General features: G+C 35.3%; 1 protein-coding gene and 1 long non-coding RNA gene across 4 annotated transcripts in view; both read left to right on the top strand.

The window, feature by feature from the left end:
• Window positions 1-14,807, top strand: part of LOC138703466 (uncharacterized) — a 63,710-nt gene extending 48,903 nt beyond the window's left edge. For all 3 annotated transcript variants that reach the window (XR_011333181.1, XR_011333179.1, XR_011333180.1), the window contains one exon: window positions 13,263-14,807. This is a non-coding gene — a long non-coding RNA (uncharacterized lncRNA). The remainder of the gene's footprint in view (window positions 1-13,262) is intronic.
• The window catches only part of LOC138702797 (uncharacterized), a 142,849-nt gene extending 125,044 nt beyond the window's left edge, over window positions 1-17,805 (top strand). The window contains exon 8 of the mRNA XM_069830095.1: window positions 17,599-17,805. Within this exon, the coding sequence (XP_069686196.1) occupies window positions 17,599-17,649 (51 nt within the window). The 3' untranslated portion in view covers window positions 17,650-17,805. The remainder of the gene's footprint in view (window positions 1-17,598) is intronic.
• Window positions 17,806-22,032: the final 4,227 nt, after the last annotated feature.

Raw genomic sequence — 22,032 nt, forward strand, 5'->3', positions numbered from 1 at the left:
CGTCTGATTTTAGTAAAGGCATAATTATAGCCTTTTGTTGTTGTTTAGTCTATCCGAAGACAGGTCTGAACCTGACAAGTGATACCAACAAGGCTCCACCTATGAGGTAACTAAGCCAGGAGATAATTGGTAGATTGACTAGTTATATCCCCTATTTGTTGTATTTTTTTTAAAGAAAATTGTTCATTAGCTGTTTATTTCCAGAATTCACCAAATTGTTGAAGGATAAATATGTTACACAATGGGATCCTATTTTTACACAAGCACAAGTAGAATGTAATATATGAGATTTATATCTTGAAATAATGTTCCTCTCCAATGAAGTCTTGCTATGATACTGTTTTGCATTGTACAGTTATTGGAAACATAACTTTTCGGCGTGGTATTACTGCCTTGTGTGGAATTCTCCTGATTTTTATTGTCTGTCGGAGGTACATGAGATTTTGTTTGGAAGCATTTGAGAATATGTTGAGGAATCGACATTTTCAAACCAATGTTTGGCCTCATAAAATGGTACCTATATTATGTTAAGTCATAATATTTCAGGAAATCAGGATACATTTTGTCATCAGAATTACGGTTTCTTTTTTTGTTTTCAATTACTTGATTTTGATTAGTACAATAATCATACTTCCCGTCGCACAGCTTGTAAATTATTTTTTGCTAATTACACTGGTCAAAAATGATTTTGTTAAATAAATAATTTCGGGTGTTTCTTATGTATTGCCATCTGCTGATTCCAAATGAAGGGTACACGGGAAAAACGATCAAGGTCCATCAAACACCGAAATTGAGTTAATAATGTCATCTTATAGTGGAAAGGAAGAACTATCATGTGGTCTAGCTAGTAATAAGAAATCATCGTTCTTGACATTCCACTACGTCAATTTCTATTAACTACACACATAACAAAGTATTAAGTGCTTAAACTTTAAAATTCGTTTTTCTCGAAACTTTCTAAAATGGCCCTTGATCGTTATTCCCGTGTACCCTTCAAATATGAAGTCAGAAATTTTCCATCACCCACCATTTTTTTTTTAATTTTGAAAATAAATTTGTTCTTGTTTATTAGCATTTCTGGTATATATATAACATGCTGATTAGAAGGCATATTTTACATTTGAAGAGTTCGCGGTAAAAATGATGAATGTCACATTTCTGTTAAGGATTAGATAATGATCTAATTGAGTCTATAACTGCAAGATGTAGTGCTGTTTCTATAGAAAATAAAGAAAAGGATTACTGTACTGTATTCGTTGTGATAATTCTCCTTTTTACCATTTTTCATAAGAACAACATTAAATTTCGCAGTGATCCAATGAATTAGATAACGACATCAACCTTAAGAAAACTGTGACATTCATCGTTTTTCCCGCGAACTCTTCTTATATTTCATTACATTGTATCAACAATTGACTTGTAACGTTTGATATTGTTGCCTGTGAATTCACGAATGACAACAATGACATTTCCCTCACAAAACTGTGATTGTAAGGTAAATTTCCCAGATAATAGAAGCTTTCTTTAAAAAAAGAAGCTAATCCTGTGCTCTCTTCTGTTGTCAATTGAATTGTGATAAAAGTATATATCTAAGTATATATCCAAATTCTCAACACACATATCAATTTCAGAACACACACACTATTTGACACCACATTTCAACACTTTTCAACAATCGAACACACCCACACAACAGGCAGCGAAGTTCGAGATGATGCCGAGATCTAGTAGGCTCTAAGGATGGTGTGAAGAAACACCAAAACAGCTGTAAGCCGCACATGCTTAATAATAATAATAATAATAATAATAATAATAATAATAATAATAATAATAATAATAATAATAATTTATTTAATCTGGCAGAGCTAAGGCTAGTAGGCCTTCTCTTCCGCCCAGCCAGACTCTAATTCTAATTGAATACAATTGCTTACATAATTATTACATTACACAATTAACACGAGTAAGATCGCCATTTAATCAATTATTTAAAAGTATATAATACCGTACCTAATAGTGCATTGTAGAAGTGCATAATGTATAAGAAACATGTCTTGAAAGTGTCTTATTGATAGGAACAACTTCTGTTAAATGTGTGGTGAACTCACTTTAAAATCGCAGAGGCCAAATTTTACCAGGGGCGGTTCCTCAAGTGAAGCTAGTGAAGCTGCACTTCACCTCTTAAATTTACAAATCATGTTTTCAGCATATATTTTCATATAAGATCTTATAACTTTCAATATAAATGTTAAATTTGGACTTCCTGTTTCTAACCAAGTCCCCAGATTCTTCCCTGGCTTTGTGTACTAGGTACTAACCGCCACCGACGGAGAGGTTTTAGCCAGAGGCTATAAGGCCAGGAATACAAGGGTGCGCTGTGGCAGAGAGCTATCCCAACCCGGTTGGGGTGTGAGGGAAGCTCTGTGCAGAAGCTGTGAGAAGGAGCTGCATGTTTACACCCAGTTGTCATGACAACAGTATTCTGCTTATGTTGGTGAAATACCTGTTTCGAGGCTAGGGTGCATCTCTAAAGCAGAACGACTTTTAGCGCTGTCAAACCATCTCCAGCCTCTACAATGCGGGATTGTAAATTCAAAACTATAGAAAGGAAAGGAAGTATGAGTTTAGTGATGATGAATAAGTCCAGTTAATAATTTAGCGCAGGATATTAGAGAAACTATTCTCGTGGTGGGAAAAGAATGGCAAAACTGATGTATTGTTAACAGGAAGACCAACAACTTTACTATTCTTAACGTGTCAGTGCAGAAAGTTGAAAATAAAAGTGCAAAATCTTGTGTCTTGCATTTTAGAACCTTGTGGTAGGCTTATAACGTCTATTCTTGGTTATATGGTTGCAGTTACTTTGAAAAATTGTTTTGTTAGCCTTGTTTGCTAGCTGAAATAAAGAAGTGCATGTGGAACTCAGGCTGAAATGGCTTGTTCAATATTAATCGGGCTCTCAATAAATATTCAGATTTTGCGGAACATACAAAAATATGTGCGTTGCAAGTTAGGAATCTTAAAATAAATTGGAATAGATTTCTAACGCCCTTAAAGGAAACACACGTCTACATATTGCTCAATATGATGAAAATGTCAGGCTTGATTTACACATAGTAACTGAAGCTGTTATATTTTTTATCGAAACAAGAACTAGCTTTTGTGGGCATGACGAAAATTCATGTTTTGTAAATCGAGGAAATTCTAAAGAATTGTTGTCTCTCTTAATGTCAACAAACTGTGCAAAAATTCAGAATCAATAACTCGAAGTGAATTTTTCTCAATTCGACTTGGCGACACTACAGATATCACACATAAATCCCAGAGCTCATTAATTTCGAAATTAATTGATATAGGCCTATAGTTGAACGATTTTCGACATTTTTTATGCGAGTTGTGACTGAACCTCCCAAACACCATTTAATTTTATGGACAATTTATTATAGCCTTTTAATTACAAAACAAAGCTCATAGGACAGTGTTACGATGGTGCTATTGTTATGTCTGGACACTTGAATGGACTTCAAAAGATAGTAAAGGAATCGGCATCTCAGGCGCTTTTTATTCATTACTTAGCCCATTTAAACCTCGTACACGAAAGTTATAGAGCCTATCCTAATATCTAGTGTCGTTTATTTTTGCAAATATTAATGATATTCCTTATTTTTTCATCATTCGGCTAAGAGAACTTGCGTTCTGGATAACTTGATTGGAAAACGCGTAACAAACGTAATAGATACAAAATGGAGTTCCAATTTGGAATTGTTTTCAGTTTTAACACAAGAATTGTATGGTTTGAAAGCAGTGTTTGAAAAATTAGCAAATGACTTTGAATCTGTCATATTGCCGTTAGACATTAAAATGGTTTCCTTACTAATATGAATGATTTTGAATTACTTTTTTTTTTATTTGCTATTAATTCAAATCACCTGTCTTCTGTTTGATATCTTACGAAAGAAAACTCTTGACGTTATTTGTAGTGAGAAACAAATAAGAACACTTACGAGATAAACAAAACAGGAACATGTGTGAAGCAACTAAGCAAAGGAGTGATTTTTGAGGAAGTAAATACACTAACTGATCACAAGAACAGCACTCTAAAAATCTTATGCAATTATTTTTTAAATAATTGATTTAATTTTGATGCAAATTGATGCCAGTTTTCATGATACTGACCAACTTCATTTTCGTTCTCTTGTTTTTTATATAGGTTATTTTACGATGCCGTATCAACATCTTAGATGATATAGCGTCTGAATGAGTTGAAGGTGATAAAGCCGGTGAAATGAGTCCTGAGTCCAGTACCGAAAGTTACTCAGCATTTGCTCAAATTGGGTTGAGGGAAAACCCCGGAAAAAACTCAACCAGGTAACTTGTCCTGACCGGGATTCGAACCCGGGTCTTCTGGTTTCGTGGCCAAACTGGCTAGCCGTTACTCAGAAGGTGTGGACTGTTCTCTTGTTGATGTATTTAAATTTATCCAATAATCAACGGTATTCCCTATAAATGCTCCGTCATTTCTGCAAAATTACTTCTCAATTTTGTTTAAGATATGTCGTTTGAATACAGAAATTGAACTTCTCTAGGTCTACATAGATGATTAGTTTAAAATACAATAATTTTCCTTTGATACAAACACTATTCGTTGATCATAAAACAAATACTTATTGCATGAAACGTACAGTACTCTGGTTTCGGCATTAACATCAACAAGTGTTTCTGATGAGCGAAGAATTTTTACACTAAATCACATAAAGACTTATCTCCGCAATTCCATGGAACAAGAACCTGGTAGAGGAGCAGAGAAGGCCTGACGGCCTTATCTCTACCAGGTTAAATAAATAAATACTAAATACTAATAAAGAGCGATTATCTTCACTAATGAATAGACAACGAATATATAACACTCTACACTAACACTAACACTACACACTAATGAATATATAACACACAAGGACTTGCTATACAAGTTCACAGTGAAGAGGGAATTGCATGACCTTACTGAAAAATTATTCCAATAAGTCATATCTATGGCTGTTGGATAAAGGGAGATAAGTCATAGAAATGAGTTTTGAGAAAAATGAAAATTAAACTTCGGACCCCTATTGAAAATAATTTTCTACACAAATAAAACACAAATGCTAGTATTGTTTTGTTTTTTGCACACCCACTTGTAGAGTGGGTATTCACCTGGGGAACAAAACTCCATTTGCACAAAAAATTACTTAACCCACTTACCCGAAACTTTATGCTTAGGAGTATTTATAGCTTCACCTATATTTTAAGTCACGAGCCGCCACTGAATTTTACTCCTCTAGTTAGAAGAGCTTATGACTATTATTTTAACAACAAAATAGACCAGAACAAGAAATGGGCCCCGAAAACCTGTTGTGCCAAATGTGTAACACTATTAACTGTCTGGTTAAAAGGATCCCGTCACATACCTTTTGTAGTCCCTATGATATGGCGCGAACCTAAGGATCATTTGACAGACTGCTACTTCTGCTTGACAAATATATCTGGAATAAGTTCGAAGTCCACACTGTTAAATATCCATCTTTAGATTCAGCAATTGGCCGGTTACGCCTGACAAAGTCATTGACAATTCTTCTAGATATTAAATATTGTATAAACTACATTTTTATACGTCAAGATTAATTTTTTGCTCCTACAGAATATATCTGTTATGGTAACAATTGATATTAGAGGAGAAAAATTCGCTCCGGCGCCGGGAATTGAACTCAGATCCTTGGTTTTACGTGCCAAGCACTCTAACCATTGAGATACGCCGAAGTTCAATCCACAGTACTGGACTGAATCCCTCTCCTCCAGTGTTTTTCGATTTGTGGCCTGTTCGACATTTATGTTGACATTTATATTAAGTCAATTGTCATTATACAAGGAGCACACTCAATTGAGTGACTTGATGGCCGGGATTCCACAGTAATATGCATTGTTGGGCGAAGAATCTGCGTAAAGATTAATTTTTTGGTCATACAGAATGTATGTTATGGTAACAATAAATTAGAGGAGAAAAATTCGCTCCAGCGCTGGGGATAGAACCCGGGTCCTTGGTTTTACATACCAAATGCTCTAACCATTGAGCTACGCCGAAATTCAATCCACAGCACCGGATTGAATCCATGTCCTCTAGTGTTCTTCCCTTTGTGGCCTGTTCGACATGTATGTTGACATTTATATTAAGTCAACTGTCATTATACAAGGAGCGCACTCAATTGAGTGACTTGGTGGCCGAGATTCCACAGTAATATGCACTGTTGTATAGGCTAATGACAGTTTACTTAATATAAATGTCAACATACATGTCGAACTTGGAGACAGGCCACAAAGGGAAAAACACTGGAGGAGAGGGATTCAATCCAGTGCTGTAGATTGAACTTCGACGTATCTCAATTGTTAGAACGCTTGGTACATAAACCGGGTTCGATCCCCAGCGCTGGAGCGAATTTTTGTCCTCTAATATTAATTGTTACATTTTTATAGTCTTACTTGTGGTTTGTGATGTATCAGAATTCTAGTCAAATTGTTGGGTCTCGCCTGAGATGTATGTATGTATGTATGTATGTAAGTAATCATAGTTACGCTGTTGATTTTCATTTCATTGTAAACAGCTGTTTCGTGATCCCATAAATGTCGCAGTTTTGTTGAAGATTTGGAATGCCTGCTATACTCGCTTTATTGATTTTCAAAGTTTGTTTATTAATATTATTTTTTGTAATAAATTAGTTATAAAAATGTTTCTTTTCACTTATCATTTACAGGAATTAAAACTCACTAAGTTTACACTAATTGAAACATACTTAATAGATAATGATTTGTTTTGTTACATATTATGTTGAAGGTATGTTTCTGTATTTTTTCATACTTGGCCTAACTGTATTTACAGCCTAATGCTTTATCGTTGCCTACGGCTTTATTATAATATGTCAATAGTTTCCTCTGTTTACATTTTTATTTTATTTGCATAATTTACATTTTATGCTTGTTTTCTGTAGTTATACTTATTTAAAATTACCGGCTTCATAGGCATCTGAAATTTTTATAGAAAAGCACGACGAATAATCGCACGAGATTAAAACGTAAATGATATCCTAGGCTATTCACCGCAGAGGTGAAATAACATAAAGCAGCAAAACATTGTCAATTTACTATCTAGGTACATGATCGCTAATTGATTGGAATAGGGTATTGCGAAAGTGCGTCGTTATTTTATTTTTGGTACAAGTAACATTTCTTTAAGTATTTATTTTCCCTTGTACCATCGGCGGTCAGAGCGTGGTGCTGACCACACCACCTCATTCTAGTGCCGAGGTCATGGAAAGCATGGGGCTCTACCTCCATGCCCCCCAAATGTCTTCATGGCATGTTACGGGGATACCTTTACCTTTACCTTTACCTTTACCATCAATAAAAATCATATAGCCTATGCTTTTAATTTTTTTAAGCTATAAGTGACTGTATGCAAGTACTTACACGGTATTCTGAAACCCAAATAAAATATCATTTCGGATTCCGTAATAAATTACGTACGGTACATGAATACACTGAATCTTGAGAATATTCACTTACTTTTGTATAAATTAATGTCGAAAGTGTACACGTGGCAACGAAACTAAAGCACTAAAACGACAAACATTCCGCCATATTTGTTTTCTGGTATAGAAATCTTTTATCAAAGATAACAAGCTGCACTAACATTTTGTAATAGATCTTTTATCAAAGAAACTTTTATAAAAGAAAACCCATTACACTGCCATATATTTTATAAAAGATCTTTGTTAAAGAACTTTGATAGTATAATAGCAGCCCGGAAAACCTTCATCACAGACATCGTCTGTGAAAGCATACATTTTAAAATACAGTCTCTCTAGAGAAGAAGTAGTAAAGGAGAAAATCGCTGATAGAGTTTAAAAGAGCAGTGTCGGATGGAAATTTAAAAAGTACCATAGGGACACTTTTTAAATCTGTGTTCGACAGCAGTGGAAAATAATTTAATTTTGTAATGTGTCCGGTATGCTGATAACTGTGTGCTCATGCCCCACACTCCAAGCGAAAGCACGACCAATGTGCGCAAGCAGGAAAGCAGTAGAATGCAATCAACTGATGCAGTGCTGAGCAGTGCGACGGGCTACAGTGAGCCTGGAAGCTCAGTGCGATGGGCTAGGAAGCGCCCGCGTGTCAAGCAGTGTTGGTCTAAGGTGGGCTGGGCTGCTTAATGCATTAGGACTAGCAGTGCTGACCTGTGGGCCAGTCTGCAGGACTCTGACATAACTGCATCATAAAAATATGCACATTACATCAATTTCTTCAGAAAACTTAAAAATACGTTTTAAATATAACATATTAAAACGATAACATTTCAATTTCCTACATTTAAAATCAGGTCGAAAGTTCTCAAACCAAGTACTATCAATTTTCTTATCTACAGCATCTACTAGCTTCTACTCACTGCCGCTAGTTCCATTTTTTAATTCTCTATGGAATTCGCTTTCATCGCTCAATGCGTAACAATACAGTCTTCAACAATCCAAATGACATATTGGACCGCCATTATGATTTTTGTTTTCAATTAAAGCAAGCAAAGATAGGCTTTATGAAGAGTACGTGTATTGAGGAGCTCGGTTTGATTTCCATGGGACAATCACTGAGGTAAGCTTTCTAAGTTTATTACGATTCCTGCTTAAAAACTGCAACAATAAGTGGGAAGTAAAAATGTTTACGTTTCATAGCGTCAATAGCGATTCTAGGAATAAATGTGTGTATTGGGGGTTGATAATTAAGCCTCGACTGGACAAACACATTTAAAAACACTACCGGTACCGAACGAGCGACGCAATTTAAAAATTACTAGGGACAATGAGGTTTTATGTTTATAATTAGGGCTAGGATTTTGATGAAATTGCATCATTTTTCTAGTAAGCCAGAAACATTGCTGCTTTAGTATTTATATGTTATGTGATAAAACGGAGTGTTTTAAAACATATTTGTTAGGGCATTTTTTTGCATTTTTTACCTCTTACAAATCATAAGAACATTTTTTGTTTTATTAAGTCATTTTTGGGATATTTTCATTTAATTTTGACCATAAAACGCCATTATTGATGTAAAATATTATTTATTTCCTTTAATATTTTCTCTACATACTTTTTTCAATTAATACCCATTATTTTTATATTATTTTAATCGTTTTTCTACACAAATACTGTCATTTTAACGTTGTACACCCCCATGTCCAACCATCCCTTCAATATAGACTTCTCTGTACCTCCTAGGTCGGGATAAGAATGGCCTTGTGGTAGACTAGATGGAACTACATCAGGTAAAATAATTAAAGTGTACTATTTAGAAAAATTATGTAAAATTAAATGAACTTGAATGTTGGTACTAGAATTTAATTTAATTACTAATCTTAGTATTCCTACTAACCCAATTATGTAAGATCAATTTTTAGGGCATATTTATGGGCATTTTTGAAAGATTCTTAGTTTATAAATGCATTGTTTTTAGGACTTTTTCATGATTTGTAGGTCATCAAAATCCTAGCCCTAGTTATAATACATTACATTGTTTTATGACCATCCTTCCTTATCAATAAATACAATCGTATAATGCAGCGCTTCTGAAAATTTTGAATTCTGTGAATAGTAAATTGTATTTAAATTTGAAGAATAAATACCGTACTGACCACCCTACCCCATTATCTCCTGGCCTAGTTATTATAGCGATGTGTCAAAGTACATATTATGATATTTCCATGGAGGAATTCTGCGTTCGAATTCCGGTGACGGAGAGAATTTTTCTCGGCTCCACCGATCCTTATCCTGGCCTAGTTGCCTGATAAGTGGTGCCTTGTTGGTATCAATAAAACATGAAAAATTACCAATAATAACTACTATAATACAATTGTAATATTACAAATAAATATTAATAATTATTATATTTTATTATTCTTAATATCATTAATACTATTAAAATCTAATAAGAAATGTAATATTAGTTTCATATTTGGATTCTCTGCATATTTAGCCACGAAAACAAATTAGCGAAATAGACTAAATGCAGAAGCATAAATGAACCTACAGCTTTCCACCTTAAACCAAATAATTGTACAAAACATTCGTAACCTTTAAAAAGGAACATATTCATCCTAACCTCGAGAAAAATCAAGTACTAGATTTTATATAATTATGTGTGCTAACTACTAAAATTTCATAAATTGAAATAGTATAATTGATAATTTTAATGTAAATTTAGTGACTAAAATTACTAAATGCTATTAAAATATATTAACATTTGCATAGCAAGAATTATTACATATATTTTTAATTAAATTCTTAATTGATTACAGCGAATGTGCACTTTACAGTAACTTAAATTGAAAATGCAAGTTTCTGACAATGTATGTGCACTATTAACGTAGTTTCAATTATACAGTTACACCCACTTCAATAAATGTGTAATGATGATGATAATAATAATAATAATAATAATAATAATAATAATAATAATAATAATAATAATAATAATAATAATAATAGGCAAAATAAAAATGGACTACAAGAATTCCAAATTTGTACAATATGTTAAAAGTGATTCACAGTGGAAAAATGTTTCAGAAACAGTGGCATAATGTATTACAATAATATGTTTACAGCTATTGTTACATTTAATTAAAATTCAAGTAACTGTTACGAACATCTTCATCTATTAGAAATTTAACAGAAATAATTGTACGAATGAACCACTGCTTCGAAATGTTTGTAATTTTTCATCCATGTTACAAACTCACAATATCAGAAGTCTTACAGCGTTCCCGAATGTATTTCCTGTTTTCCGAATGGTGTTATTTCCGAAATCAGATTATTCGGAATGGTCTTTATTCCGAATGCGTTGTTTCCGATATAGCAGTATTTCCGAAAACAAATACGTATTATTCACCATTCCGAAAACAAAGATTTCAAGGACTTATTTTTTCCGAAATTGTTATAATACATTTTATTACTAAACTGATGCCGTAAAGCTCGCGGATATTCCAAGAGGCGAGGGATATTGTAGAACGACGTTCCGAATGGATTTATGTAGGCGAAGCCACTTCTTCTTCGGTTGTGTCCGCACAGTCCGCCCCATTTGGAACTCATTAACCATGTCTCCTTGCTCCTTCTGCAGTTCTTGTATGGTGTAATAGAAAGTCGGGTGTTCTTTTCTAACACCCACTTGGAATCGGTTATGGAAGCCCTCACTAAGGTTGTTGGTTCGATGTTGGTTATGTATTGTGGCATTGTGCTGGTGCCATAATAATTGCATGGGGTGGCGTGAGAGCACTGCATGCCTTCTATCTTTCACTGTTCTGCCGGAAACGTAATTTACATCAAAGTAATCCACTACTGGCATCATTATGTCGGAAACATCATCCCGAAATTCCCTGAAGCACTGAGCAACATCTTGTGGGGGCACGAAAGATATTGCCAGCAGCATGTGTGTCTCAATTTTCACTTGGCGGCCATTACCATCATTGTAGGTCCTTTGCTGCCCATCTGTCTGTACTCGACGATAGACCAACTGTCCCAAGTAAAGAAACACGTGGATACGTGGGTATCAGGAAGAACAGTTGTTACACTATTTATGATGGCTTGTTCAAAGGACTGTAAGATTGTTTCAAGGACCTTATATACTGCCTCTCTTCCTTGCTAAAGTGACTTTATGAATACAGTGTGGCCATTGAACGTATCGTTCCTGATTGGTATTGCAGTCACGTGGTGCAATGCCGCCATTAAGATACCAAACAAGTACTTAGAATCCGTGTTACAGGTCTTCAGAACATGGAAAAATAAAGGATTATGATAACATGCTAGAAATACCACTGCACACATCATCTCTTTATTCTTCATATTTCACTGTTGCTACTTCTCGTCACTGGAATTCTCTGCCGCCTGAAGTCAAGGGCTGCAGAACTTTAATTTCCTTTAAATGTAAATTAGAAAAATATCTTATGATGAGTTGCCAGACCTAACGCGTTGCAAATATTTAATGGAATGTGTTCCACTGTATTTATTTATTTATTTTTTTTTTTGTTTCTTATTTTTATTATCTAAATCGTGTTTATTTATCATTTAACGCCAATATGTATCCCACTGTGTTGTTGTTTTTTTATTATTAATCTATTTTTTGTGTACATTTTATTCAATTGTCGGTTTCTGGTTTAATTATGTAAATCCTACTTAATTGTAATCTAGTACTAATATGTATACTAATGTGTTTATTTTTATTTTTACTGTGTACTTTTTTTTTTTAATTATCGGCTTCTGTTTTTATGTGATTCGTATTTGATTCTAACAACATTAATATGTATTTCACTATGTTTATTTTTATTTTATGAGGTAAATTTTATGTAACTACCTCTTTTGATCTCAGTATGTACCTAAATTGTATCAGTATGTATTTACTTAATTCCGATACAGTTTTATGTTCAACTGTGTAAGCAAGTTTTAATCCTGGTTGAGTGTAAGAGAAGGCCTTAAGGCCTTAACTCTGCCAGGTTAAATAAAGCCATTATTATTATTATTATTATTATTATTATTATTATTATTATTATTATTATTATTTCCGATTATCAGCTCATTTTATGGATATACCTTCAAGAAAAGAAAATTAAATTCGTTTAACATATATAGATATAAGTATTCATTTTATGCTATAGTGCAAAATATGAAAACATACATCAGTTGATGGCATTATATTTTTGATTTTATTATTTCCTTGAAATAATTAAATATTTATGCAGTCGTCCTGATAAAGTCAGAAATTATATTAGGCTGACATATACTCTATTATTTCAGTGTTTATTTCCATATTCAATCATATTTAACAAGTTATGAAACAGAAGATCTTGAAAGAAATATAGGTTAGGCTTACTATTCAGTACATTTAAGCTTTATTAACTACATAAGACATTTTTAAAAAGTTTTAAGCTTAACAAACTTTATACAATTACAATGAAAACTCTTTATTGCTATTAAATTATAAGCACATATCACAATTTAATCTGTATAAATATTTACCGGTATTCAAAATGTTCTTCAGTAAAGCACAGTAGGCAAATAATATTTCACTATGCAAATACTATTTTAGCTTAGGCTATATTTAAATGTATTTTCTGTCTGTTGTGGAACCACAATATTCTACACTTGCTCCAAAATTTGTATAAAAATATATTAATTATTTCACATGCGGTTTTTTTATTACAGATACGGTTGGATGTGCGCTGTGGATGCACAAATCGACTCGAGAAGGGCTTTGTAATGAAATTGTTCACTAAGAATCCTGGGAGTAGGAAGGCCTGGACTTTTAAAGCCAGATGTGAGAAAAGGATTCCTACAGAGAGCTCTGTCCTTTGTGAGGTAGCTACATTTTGAAGAATCTATGTGGGGAAAATCCGAGAGGATGGAGGATATTGACATCACGTTCCACACAAGATTAGAAAATGTGTTTAATTGTGCCGGTAGTGAGATAAAAACAAGTTACTCCTAATGCGTTTCCAGTTTAAGAATACTTCAAGACTAATATGTGTCACAGTTTTTTTTAATATGGTAGTTATGGTGAGGATGACAAAGAATTTTTAAGTGGCTTCCGAGATGTTTTACAAGAGAAGAGTAATGTGATGAGCAATTGAGATAATGAAACCGACTGCGAGCCTTCAAAGTGAGTTACAGTAAATTGAGTTCATTATACACTATTTGTGGATATATAATCTTTAGTATTATGAAAACTATAAAAACTTGTGAAGTGTGTTTAGACACGGTTGTCTCACTATGATCATTCATTAGAATATTATGTTGGATTTGCAAGTATTAAGTGCTTCAGAGAGAACTGCTTGTTTTTCTTAATAATTTAACTCAAATTTTTCTGTACATCAGAGCACACTTTTAGTAAATATTAAGCTATTGTAAAATATCTTATTATGCACTTGAAAACATTTTTCCTGCATGAAGTTCAGAATGTTAAAGCAACTCATATTCTCCTTGTCATAATATAAGACAACAAACTGTCCCAGGTTTTCACATTTTAGGCTTAAAATAGCTGGTACGCTAGGCCTAAGCTGAAAAGAGAGAGTAAGGTGTTGCTATGCACAGCATTTGGAATATTTTATTCAATTCCTACAGATTTATATATTAGTTGTTTAGGTCTACATAACCATTCTCCTGACCTTGTTGTTCATTTGTGTTTAAGAGACTAGTGATTTATAGTTTCAGAAATTTGGGCTATTGTGAAGGACGTGTCACCCAAATATTTACGGCTTTTGGTAGGCTATGCCTTGCATGTACAAATATGCAATAGGTTAGGTTAGGTTTGTTTAAACTTTCGGTATGCCTTGCATATACTAAGTGAAGTGAAATGTGCATTTTGCGTTCACGTGAAGTGTTGTGCCTCTTCATTTCACAGAAAACTTACTTGTTTCATGAGTTTTTAGATTATCTGCATCATCTGGTTTCATGCAATATTTGAACATTTTCAATATCATTTTATTATTTTTACAATCCTCGTTATTCAAACTTCTAGTCATGAAAAATCAGCACTTTTTGACAATTCCTCGTCTCTCAAAATCACTAGTTACACATCCTTCACAATTCCCAAAATTGTTTGTGTATATGTATGATCTGTTTTTCACTGTAATTACAGTACGGTATATGGTATTATTAATAATTATCTGAACTGGGAATATGTGTGTGTTTATTGTATATCCTACCACATGTAGTTTCAATACTAAAAAATAATAAAACATTTGATATTCCCATGCAGTTAACATAACCTAATTTTACAGTTCGGGCATATATTATTTCACATAAACGCACAGGAAACACGTAAGATAGGTAATACAGTATATTTATTTGTATATACTTTAGATCTTATTTAAAGAAGTTGCGTGTCAATAGTTGTGAATACATTAATATTAGGTTACAATTTCGTGTTAGCTCCATAATAGTCATCAGAGAGTTTGGAATCTTAATGGCGGCGGGTAGGTGTGCCCAATTCCAATGACCACACTGTATTCACAGTGTCACCAGCGAATAGGGATTATAAAGAATGGACACTTTGCATCGGTAGCTTTGATGTAGCCGGACTGATTTCAATGACCTTCAAGCCAGCTAAAGCGTGAGATTCTGCTTTCTCCCTAGAGTTGGCGCTGACATCACACCAGCTAGCAGTCGACACAGCGGAAATATAACACATATAATTGATACATCTAGGTACATTATGTACTCAACTAAATAAATTGGATCCATAAAATAATAAATCCGTCACTAACTGTAATGTCTAGATTCTAGAGTTCCTTTATAATGACAGTTGAGACGTTGACCCCAACAACAATTAAAATATGTAATGATTTGATAGCGCTGAAAATGGAAAAACAAAACTTTTACGAGAAGTAAAACCATATACTATATTATATTATATACAAATATTAAACGAATTCGATACGTAATTTTATAATATAATTTATTATATCTGAAATATAAAATATTATTATTACAACTAGTTTCTCACTGAGAAATAAGGAAAAGCTGTTAACTTGAATTTATTTGAAGCAAAGTGTTACTGGATTATGCAATAAGGTTGGCGATGTTTGTATCCTGTGTCTCAACTCTGTTCTCAATTATTATCTTAGCGTATGCTCGATTACACTAACCTCTAGCGCTTGAAAGTGGAACTAAACGCTGGTGCACAGAGAAACAAAACACAGGAAAATTCGCTCAGTGTCCATTCTTTATAATCCCTATTCGCTGGTGTCACTGTATTCCTTGCTAGTCAGGAGCGCGTAAACGAGAGGCAAAGCAAGTTGCTCCAGCTCTGGTTGTCTGAGAGATGGCCTTGTTTCTATGCCCACGATGGTGAAGATTTTTGTGAATAAGGATGGACCCACTTTAATGTTCCGTCAAGAGACTATGTTGTACTTTGCATCAACAGCTTGAGGTTCTCTCTTGATCAGAATATTAATATTCGATCCTGTTGATTCCCAAACTCAACGTATGTACCCCGTTCAGTGTCTTTGTGTAAAGTTCTGGGATCTCTGCAAGGTTTTTCAATGCAGTAGGGTTAGGTAGGAAGTGGCGTTGTCCTTCTCTTCTCATCGCCTTGTTTAAATTACTTCTTTCTGGCAGCAATGCCAGCACTCCCGATTGAACATGCCGTAATTCGGTGCATAATACTTGAGCTGGACGGAGCTCGGGATGTTCTGCTGCTTTCCGCTTCAGTCCTTCTTTCACAATTTCATCTTCCGCCTCTTCTCTATTGGGAGGGTGCGTGTGCTTGGAAGGGCATTTTGTGACATCAATATTTCCACCAACGGCAGTAGTGACTACTTTTACGCAGACTCCTCCCCCCCCCCCCCTACATTCTCAATACTCCGTCCCTGCTGATCCGCTTTTGTTTTTATAATATACATATCCTTCCAACAACAGCATCTTTCCCCCTTTGGTTCTTCGGATCATTTTTGGTATCGCCTGCATTATAAGTGCTGAACTACTAGGTACTTAAAAGTTTGGAAGAATAATGTCGAATTTTTAAGAATTTTCTTACTAAGTAACGAAGAGCATTGGATTCAGTAAACATTGTTTATACGATTGTAGGTATTTCCATTTCGGAATCGAGAATATTTGGTTTCGGGAACAACGCATTCGGAATGAAGACCATTCGGAACTAAGATTGTTCGGAAATACATCCGTGAACCGTCTTACAAGTGACCACGAACTGATCGTAGGTCCCTCATCTTTCTTCGTTGGTGCACCTACTATCGAAACGGTCTCAACAGTGATAGAAATTGAAATATATTGACTCCCATAACTGCTTATAGCCCACTTGGTCTGATCACTTGCTTGGGTCACATAATCCCGTAGCTCATCATGGATTCATTTTGCTTTAATACCACCTCCATTTCACCAATTCAGTCGACGCTGAGTGATCTCGTTAAATAACAAACTTACAAGTTGCCGGAAAAAAAAAAAAAAAAGAACGTGCATACATTTTATCTTTCCACGTTAGAATGTGGAAAGCTGCACTGTGTACTGCATTTTCGGCACTGCCTCCGAGAGCGTAGAAAGAAAGAAATATATGCATATATATAGACTAATCAATCAGACGAAGTGTAATCAAACTCACATCCCTAGCAGGCGAGTCTCTTCCGTACTCCATTTACACCGGTTATCACTAGCTGTGTTAAATTAAATTCCAAGCGTTCCGAAAATTTTAGACGGCTGTACAAGTCTCTCAGAACTTTCGAAACAATTCCAGAAATCTACATGTAATTCACTGATTCGATCATCGACGTTTCTTGCAGTATTGTAGGTTTGCAGAGACGTCTACCTGCTACAGAGAAAATTTTCAGAGAAAGTGAACTCTAAATGTTTCATAGAATCCATTTATTCAGAAATAAGACTAATTTACTGCATCAACCTACATCAGGGGACATCCTACATTACATTTGTTCTGAAGTGAGCCAAATTACAGCATTTATAGCCCTTAAAACGTCACCCTCGTCGAAGAAAAGTTTACCATTTATTATTGCACATTTCCGAAATTTTGTAGGAACAACAGGAGCCCATGCAGTGGGAAGGCATCGGCATGCAGCCCATGTAGTGGGACCCTACAATTATCCCAGTCGAACATCTGGCTACGGAATTAAATGTTAAAATGTTATGTTTTATTTAACGACGCTCGCAACTGCAGAGGTTATATCAGCGTCGCCGGATGTGCCGGAATTTTGTCCCGCAGGAGTTCTTTTACATGCCAGTAAATCTACTGACATTAATTAGCCTGTCGCATTTAAGCACATTTAAATGCCATCGACCTGGCCCGGGATCGAACCCGCAACCTTGGGCATAGAAGGCCAGCGCTCGCCAACCAGGTCGACGCTACGGAATTAATGATGGTGGACTACAAGGTAAGACCTAGGGGCTTTCATCGTCTTTATTACGTCAAGTAGTTGAATTAGCACGAACTATTACTCCAGCAGCATTCCTGGTCCGCACTGCAGTAGCAGGAAACTGAGGGTTTAACATTATTTACCTCTAGAAATATAGGGCTTTTGCTTTGAGAAATATTCATGTTAATGTATTCCATTTTCATAACATCTTGAACGGGTGATTCTCCTTAATTCTTGAAATTAGTGTGTAGAGAGTTTTTGATAGCTTGAATGATCGAATATGTGGAAATATGTAGATTTTAATGACAATAAAACAGTAGGCTATGTTCTTACGTATAGGGTTTTATGTCTTTTGGGACTTAGGCAACACCAGCTGTTACAAACTGCGTACAAAAGTATCAACCACGGAAAAAAATTGGAGATTCCTTATTGTACGCCTGTAAGTTTCGCAATGTGTAGGCCACCTGTCCTTAGTGTCAATCCAAACATAAGTGCACAGCACATAGATAATTTTCACGCGCAATTCTCGTTCACGTCAAATGTGAGCTCTGCAAGACAGAATTTCAATCAGGGACACCAAGAATCATGGGGCTTTCGTAGTACAATCAAAATTACCCCATGTCTACATGTGTGTCCCCCATTATACACGAATATAAAAATTGAAGTTACAACTTTTTTTTTTTTTCAGAATTCTATTAATCCTATAATTGGATGCACTTATGCAATATGGAACCAACCACCATTTTATGAATATCTGGATTTCTATTGCAAAATGTGTCTTAATGTCTATAGTTTCTTATACAAAATAGAACCAACTCCTATCTGTAACGTGCTGCCCTATAGAGAGATCTGAACTAACCACCAAAAACAGAATCCATAGTGCAGTGTTTTGCAATTTAGAACCAACTTCAAGCTGTCAGTTCCCATGTTTGTTTTGTGTAAATATGGGAGTTTGAATACAATTTTTTGCTAATAGGAGTGATATATTATATTATATTATATTATATTATATTATATTATATTATATTATATTAGGGTAAACTAGGGTCTGTTGGAGAGTCGGGCATGTTGGACACTTCATACTTTAATGTGTTACCACGCCACTTCTGGGCACCACATTCAGCTAGAAGGCAATGACTGAAGAAGGCACGAGTGGGGCTACTTCCGTCATTGACTTCTAGCAGAATGTGGTGCCCACAAGTGGCGTGGTAACACGTTAAAATACAGAGTGTCCAACATGCCCGACTGTCCAACAGACCCTAGTTTACCCTATATTATATTATATTATATTACCGGTATATTATATTATATTATATTATATTACCGGTATATTATATTATATTATATTATATTATATTATATTATAGGAACAAGAGTAATGTTAATGTATCAAAGAACGTTGTAGAACCGAAGATGTTTAGGTATCAAATATGTAACTGCAGAAGAAAATCCAATGAATTTTTATTTTAGTAGGTTATTTTACGACGCTTTATTAAGAGCTTAGGTTATTTAGCGCCTGAATGAGATGAAGGTGATTATACCAGTGAAATGAGCCCGGGATGCAACACCGAAAGTTATCCAGCATTTGCTCATATTGGGTTGAGGGAAAACCCCGGAAAAACCTCAACCAGGTAACTTGCCCCGATCGGGAATCGAACCTGGGCCACCTGGGCGGCCAGACGCGCTAGCCTTTACTCCACAGGTGTGGACAGGATGATGTTGATGGAATCGATGGTCCCCTTGACTTCACCTTGGAATGATAAGTCAATGTATGAACAAATGCTAATGAATATATATTTTTTAAATTGTATTTGTAATCCCACAATTAGTGTCTCGGATGTTTAGTTTTCCAATAATAATGTGTTAAACATGGATTTGAACTAGAATGTTGCCTCATCTCTCTCTCATTCAAATCACACAAGAAGGAACCAAGTGCCAATATCCATTTTTGCAATAAGCAATATGGAACCAACTCCAATGTTGGCCTTCTACTCTGTGTGAGTCAAATACTGATGCGAGCTACACCATTGATCTGAAAGAGCATGTCAGAATGTTAATAATGCAATCATTACTTTCGTAATAGTATTGATGTAGAATTTTATTTGTAACGATTTGCTAAAACAGCTGTAGCTCAAAAGCTGTATTTTGGATTTGGTTCCATATTGCATAAGTGCATCCAATTATTACTTAAATAGGCCTAAATTATATTCAGCTCACAACTTTTACGTAACATTTGTTTTACAACTTCGAGCACAGAAGGCCAGCGCTATACCGACTACGCTACCCAGCTGACGGATTTTAGTTGATCTTTTCACATTGATGATCTGTATAATGTTTTAGACCAGCGGTTCCCAAACTTTTTCAGCAGCGGAGCCCTTTTTGAAGCAAAAGTTTCCCGTGGAGCCCCAAGAAATACTATTGGGCAAAACTTTGTTACATATCTCACACTGTGGACGTCCATCAGCAAACTCAGAGAATTACATGTCCAAATATGAATCACAAAATTTTGTTTTTTAATTCCTTTCAGTACCTCTGCACTAGACATCGTAGACTCTGAAGCAGGAACATGTTCAACATATTCGGAACTCAATCTCAAGGAATTCGCATTAATTCCTTTAAAGTAAGGTTACACCTGTTGTTATCCCTCTTTAAATGAGCACTGGTTGAAAGCTGATGACTCTTAGGTATTACGGAGCCCGTCTTAAGTCACAGTTTCATTTCAACCAAAGTTCAGCTAACACTTCTGGAATCAAATTAACATGGAGCATATATATATATATATATATATATATATATATAGATATATATTTTGAGGCAACATAACAGTCAATAGATTGTAGATTCCACGTATCACGATTAACAAACGCTGCCTGCTTGGTATATAAAACATAAAATAAATTTCGAGAATCAACGAGTACTTGGCAAGCAAAAAAAATCGAGATAGTTCCAATAACGAGTAGATCTATTATTGGTGCTTCCATCTAGAAAGAAAAAGCAAACTATTTTCTGAGAAAGTATTTTCATTTGATGAAAATATTGTTCGTTACTCAGGAGAAGATGAGCGGAAAGAATGTGACCTTCTTGACTATCGCTGTTGATTGTTATAAACATCGCTCAGATAAGCATCCCAGTAGCCAGGTTATTACTCGTACAGGAAACATGAGTAACAATGCGTATGGAAATTAAAGCTAAGTTGAACAGAAGGAGATCCAATGTTTCCGATTACTGCAGTACAAATATTGCACGTGTTGTCGTACGTTATCTGTTCACATCCCTTCCTCCTCAGTCCGCTCTCGTCTTCTCCTGAGTCACCGACAGTAGTTTGCGTTTTTCTCGCTAGAGACTAGATGGAAGCAGAAACATTGTCATCTTCATAACTGCCGAAGACGAAGTCCCTGAGAATCATTCGCGGAGCCCAGGGCTCCGCGGAGCACATTTTGGAAACCGCTGCCTTAGACTCAATAAGGGGGGCAAAGGCTAATTGGGATTTCCCGGTCTCCGATCGGGTCAAAAACACTGATGGAACTGATATTTAACCCTTGCGGTGAATTTCGGTGAAGTCCGGAGGGCCTAATTAGTCAAATCCACTCTCCTCACCTCCACGCTGGGGCCCCCTGGGATCTTTTAAGATGCGAAAGAGAGAGTGGTGTGCGGAAAGCAATGGGAAGCTTCCGCATTTATATATATCCCAAGAAGATAACTTATGAAAAATATGGCATGATGAGTCTTTCCCTGGTAAAAAATTCCGGACGTAAACTATCCCCCCAATCGGATGTCCGGGTGGGGGATACTGGGGAAGGACATGTCATGACGAAACGCAACGGAGAGAAGAAAAGAAGATGGACAACAATATGGACAAGAATATGGAGACGATTGACGAGAAGATCGACAAGAAGACCGACTGCAGCGTGTTATATGAACACTCCACCAGGTAAGTTGAAAAACTTGAAAAGCAATGAGAGGAATCAGAATTTATGTGATGGGAATATCATGAGGGAGAAAATAGTGGTGGGTTGATTAATGATGAATAGTGCTCGGAAGTTGATGAAATATCATATTTTTTTTCTTAGTCATCACAGACAATGCAGACTACAATA

The sequence above is a fragment of the Periplaneta americana genome, chromosome 7 (assembly GCF_040183065.1).
Source record: "Periplaneta americana isolate PAMFEO1 chromosome 7, P.americana_PAMFEO1_priV1, whole genome shotgun sequence".
Lineage (NCBI taxonomy): Eukaryota > Metazoa > Arthropoda > Insecta > Blattodea > Blattidae > Periplaneta > Periplaneta americana.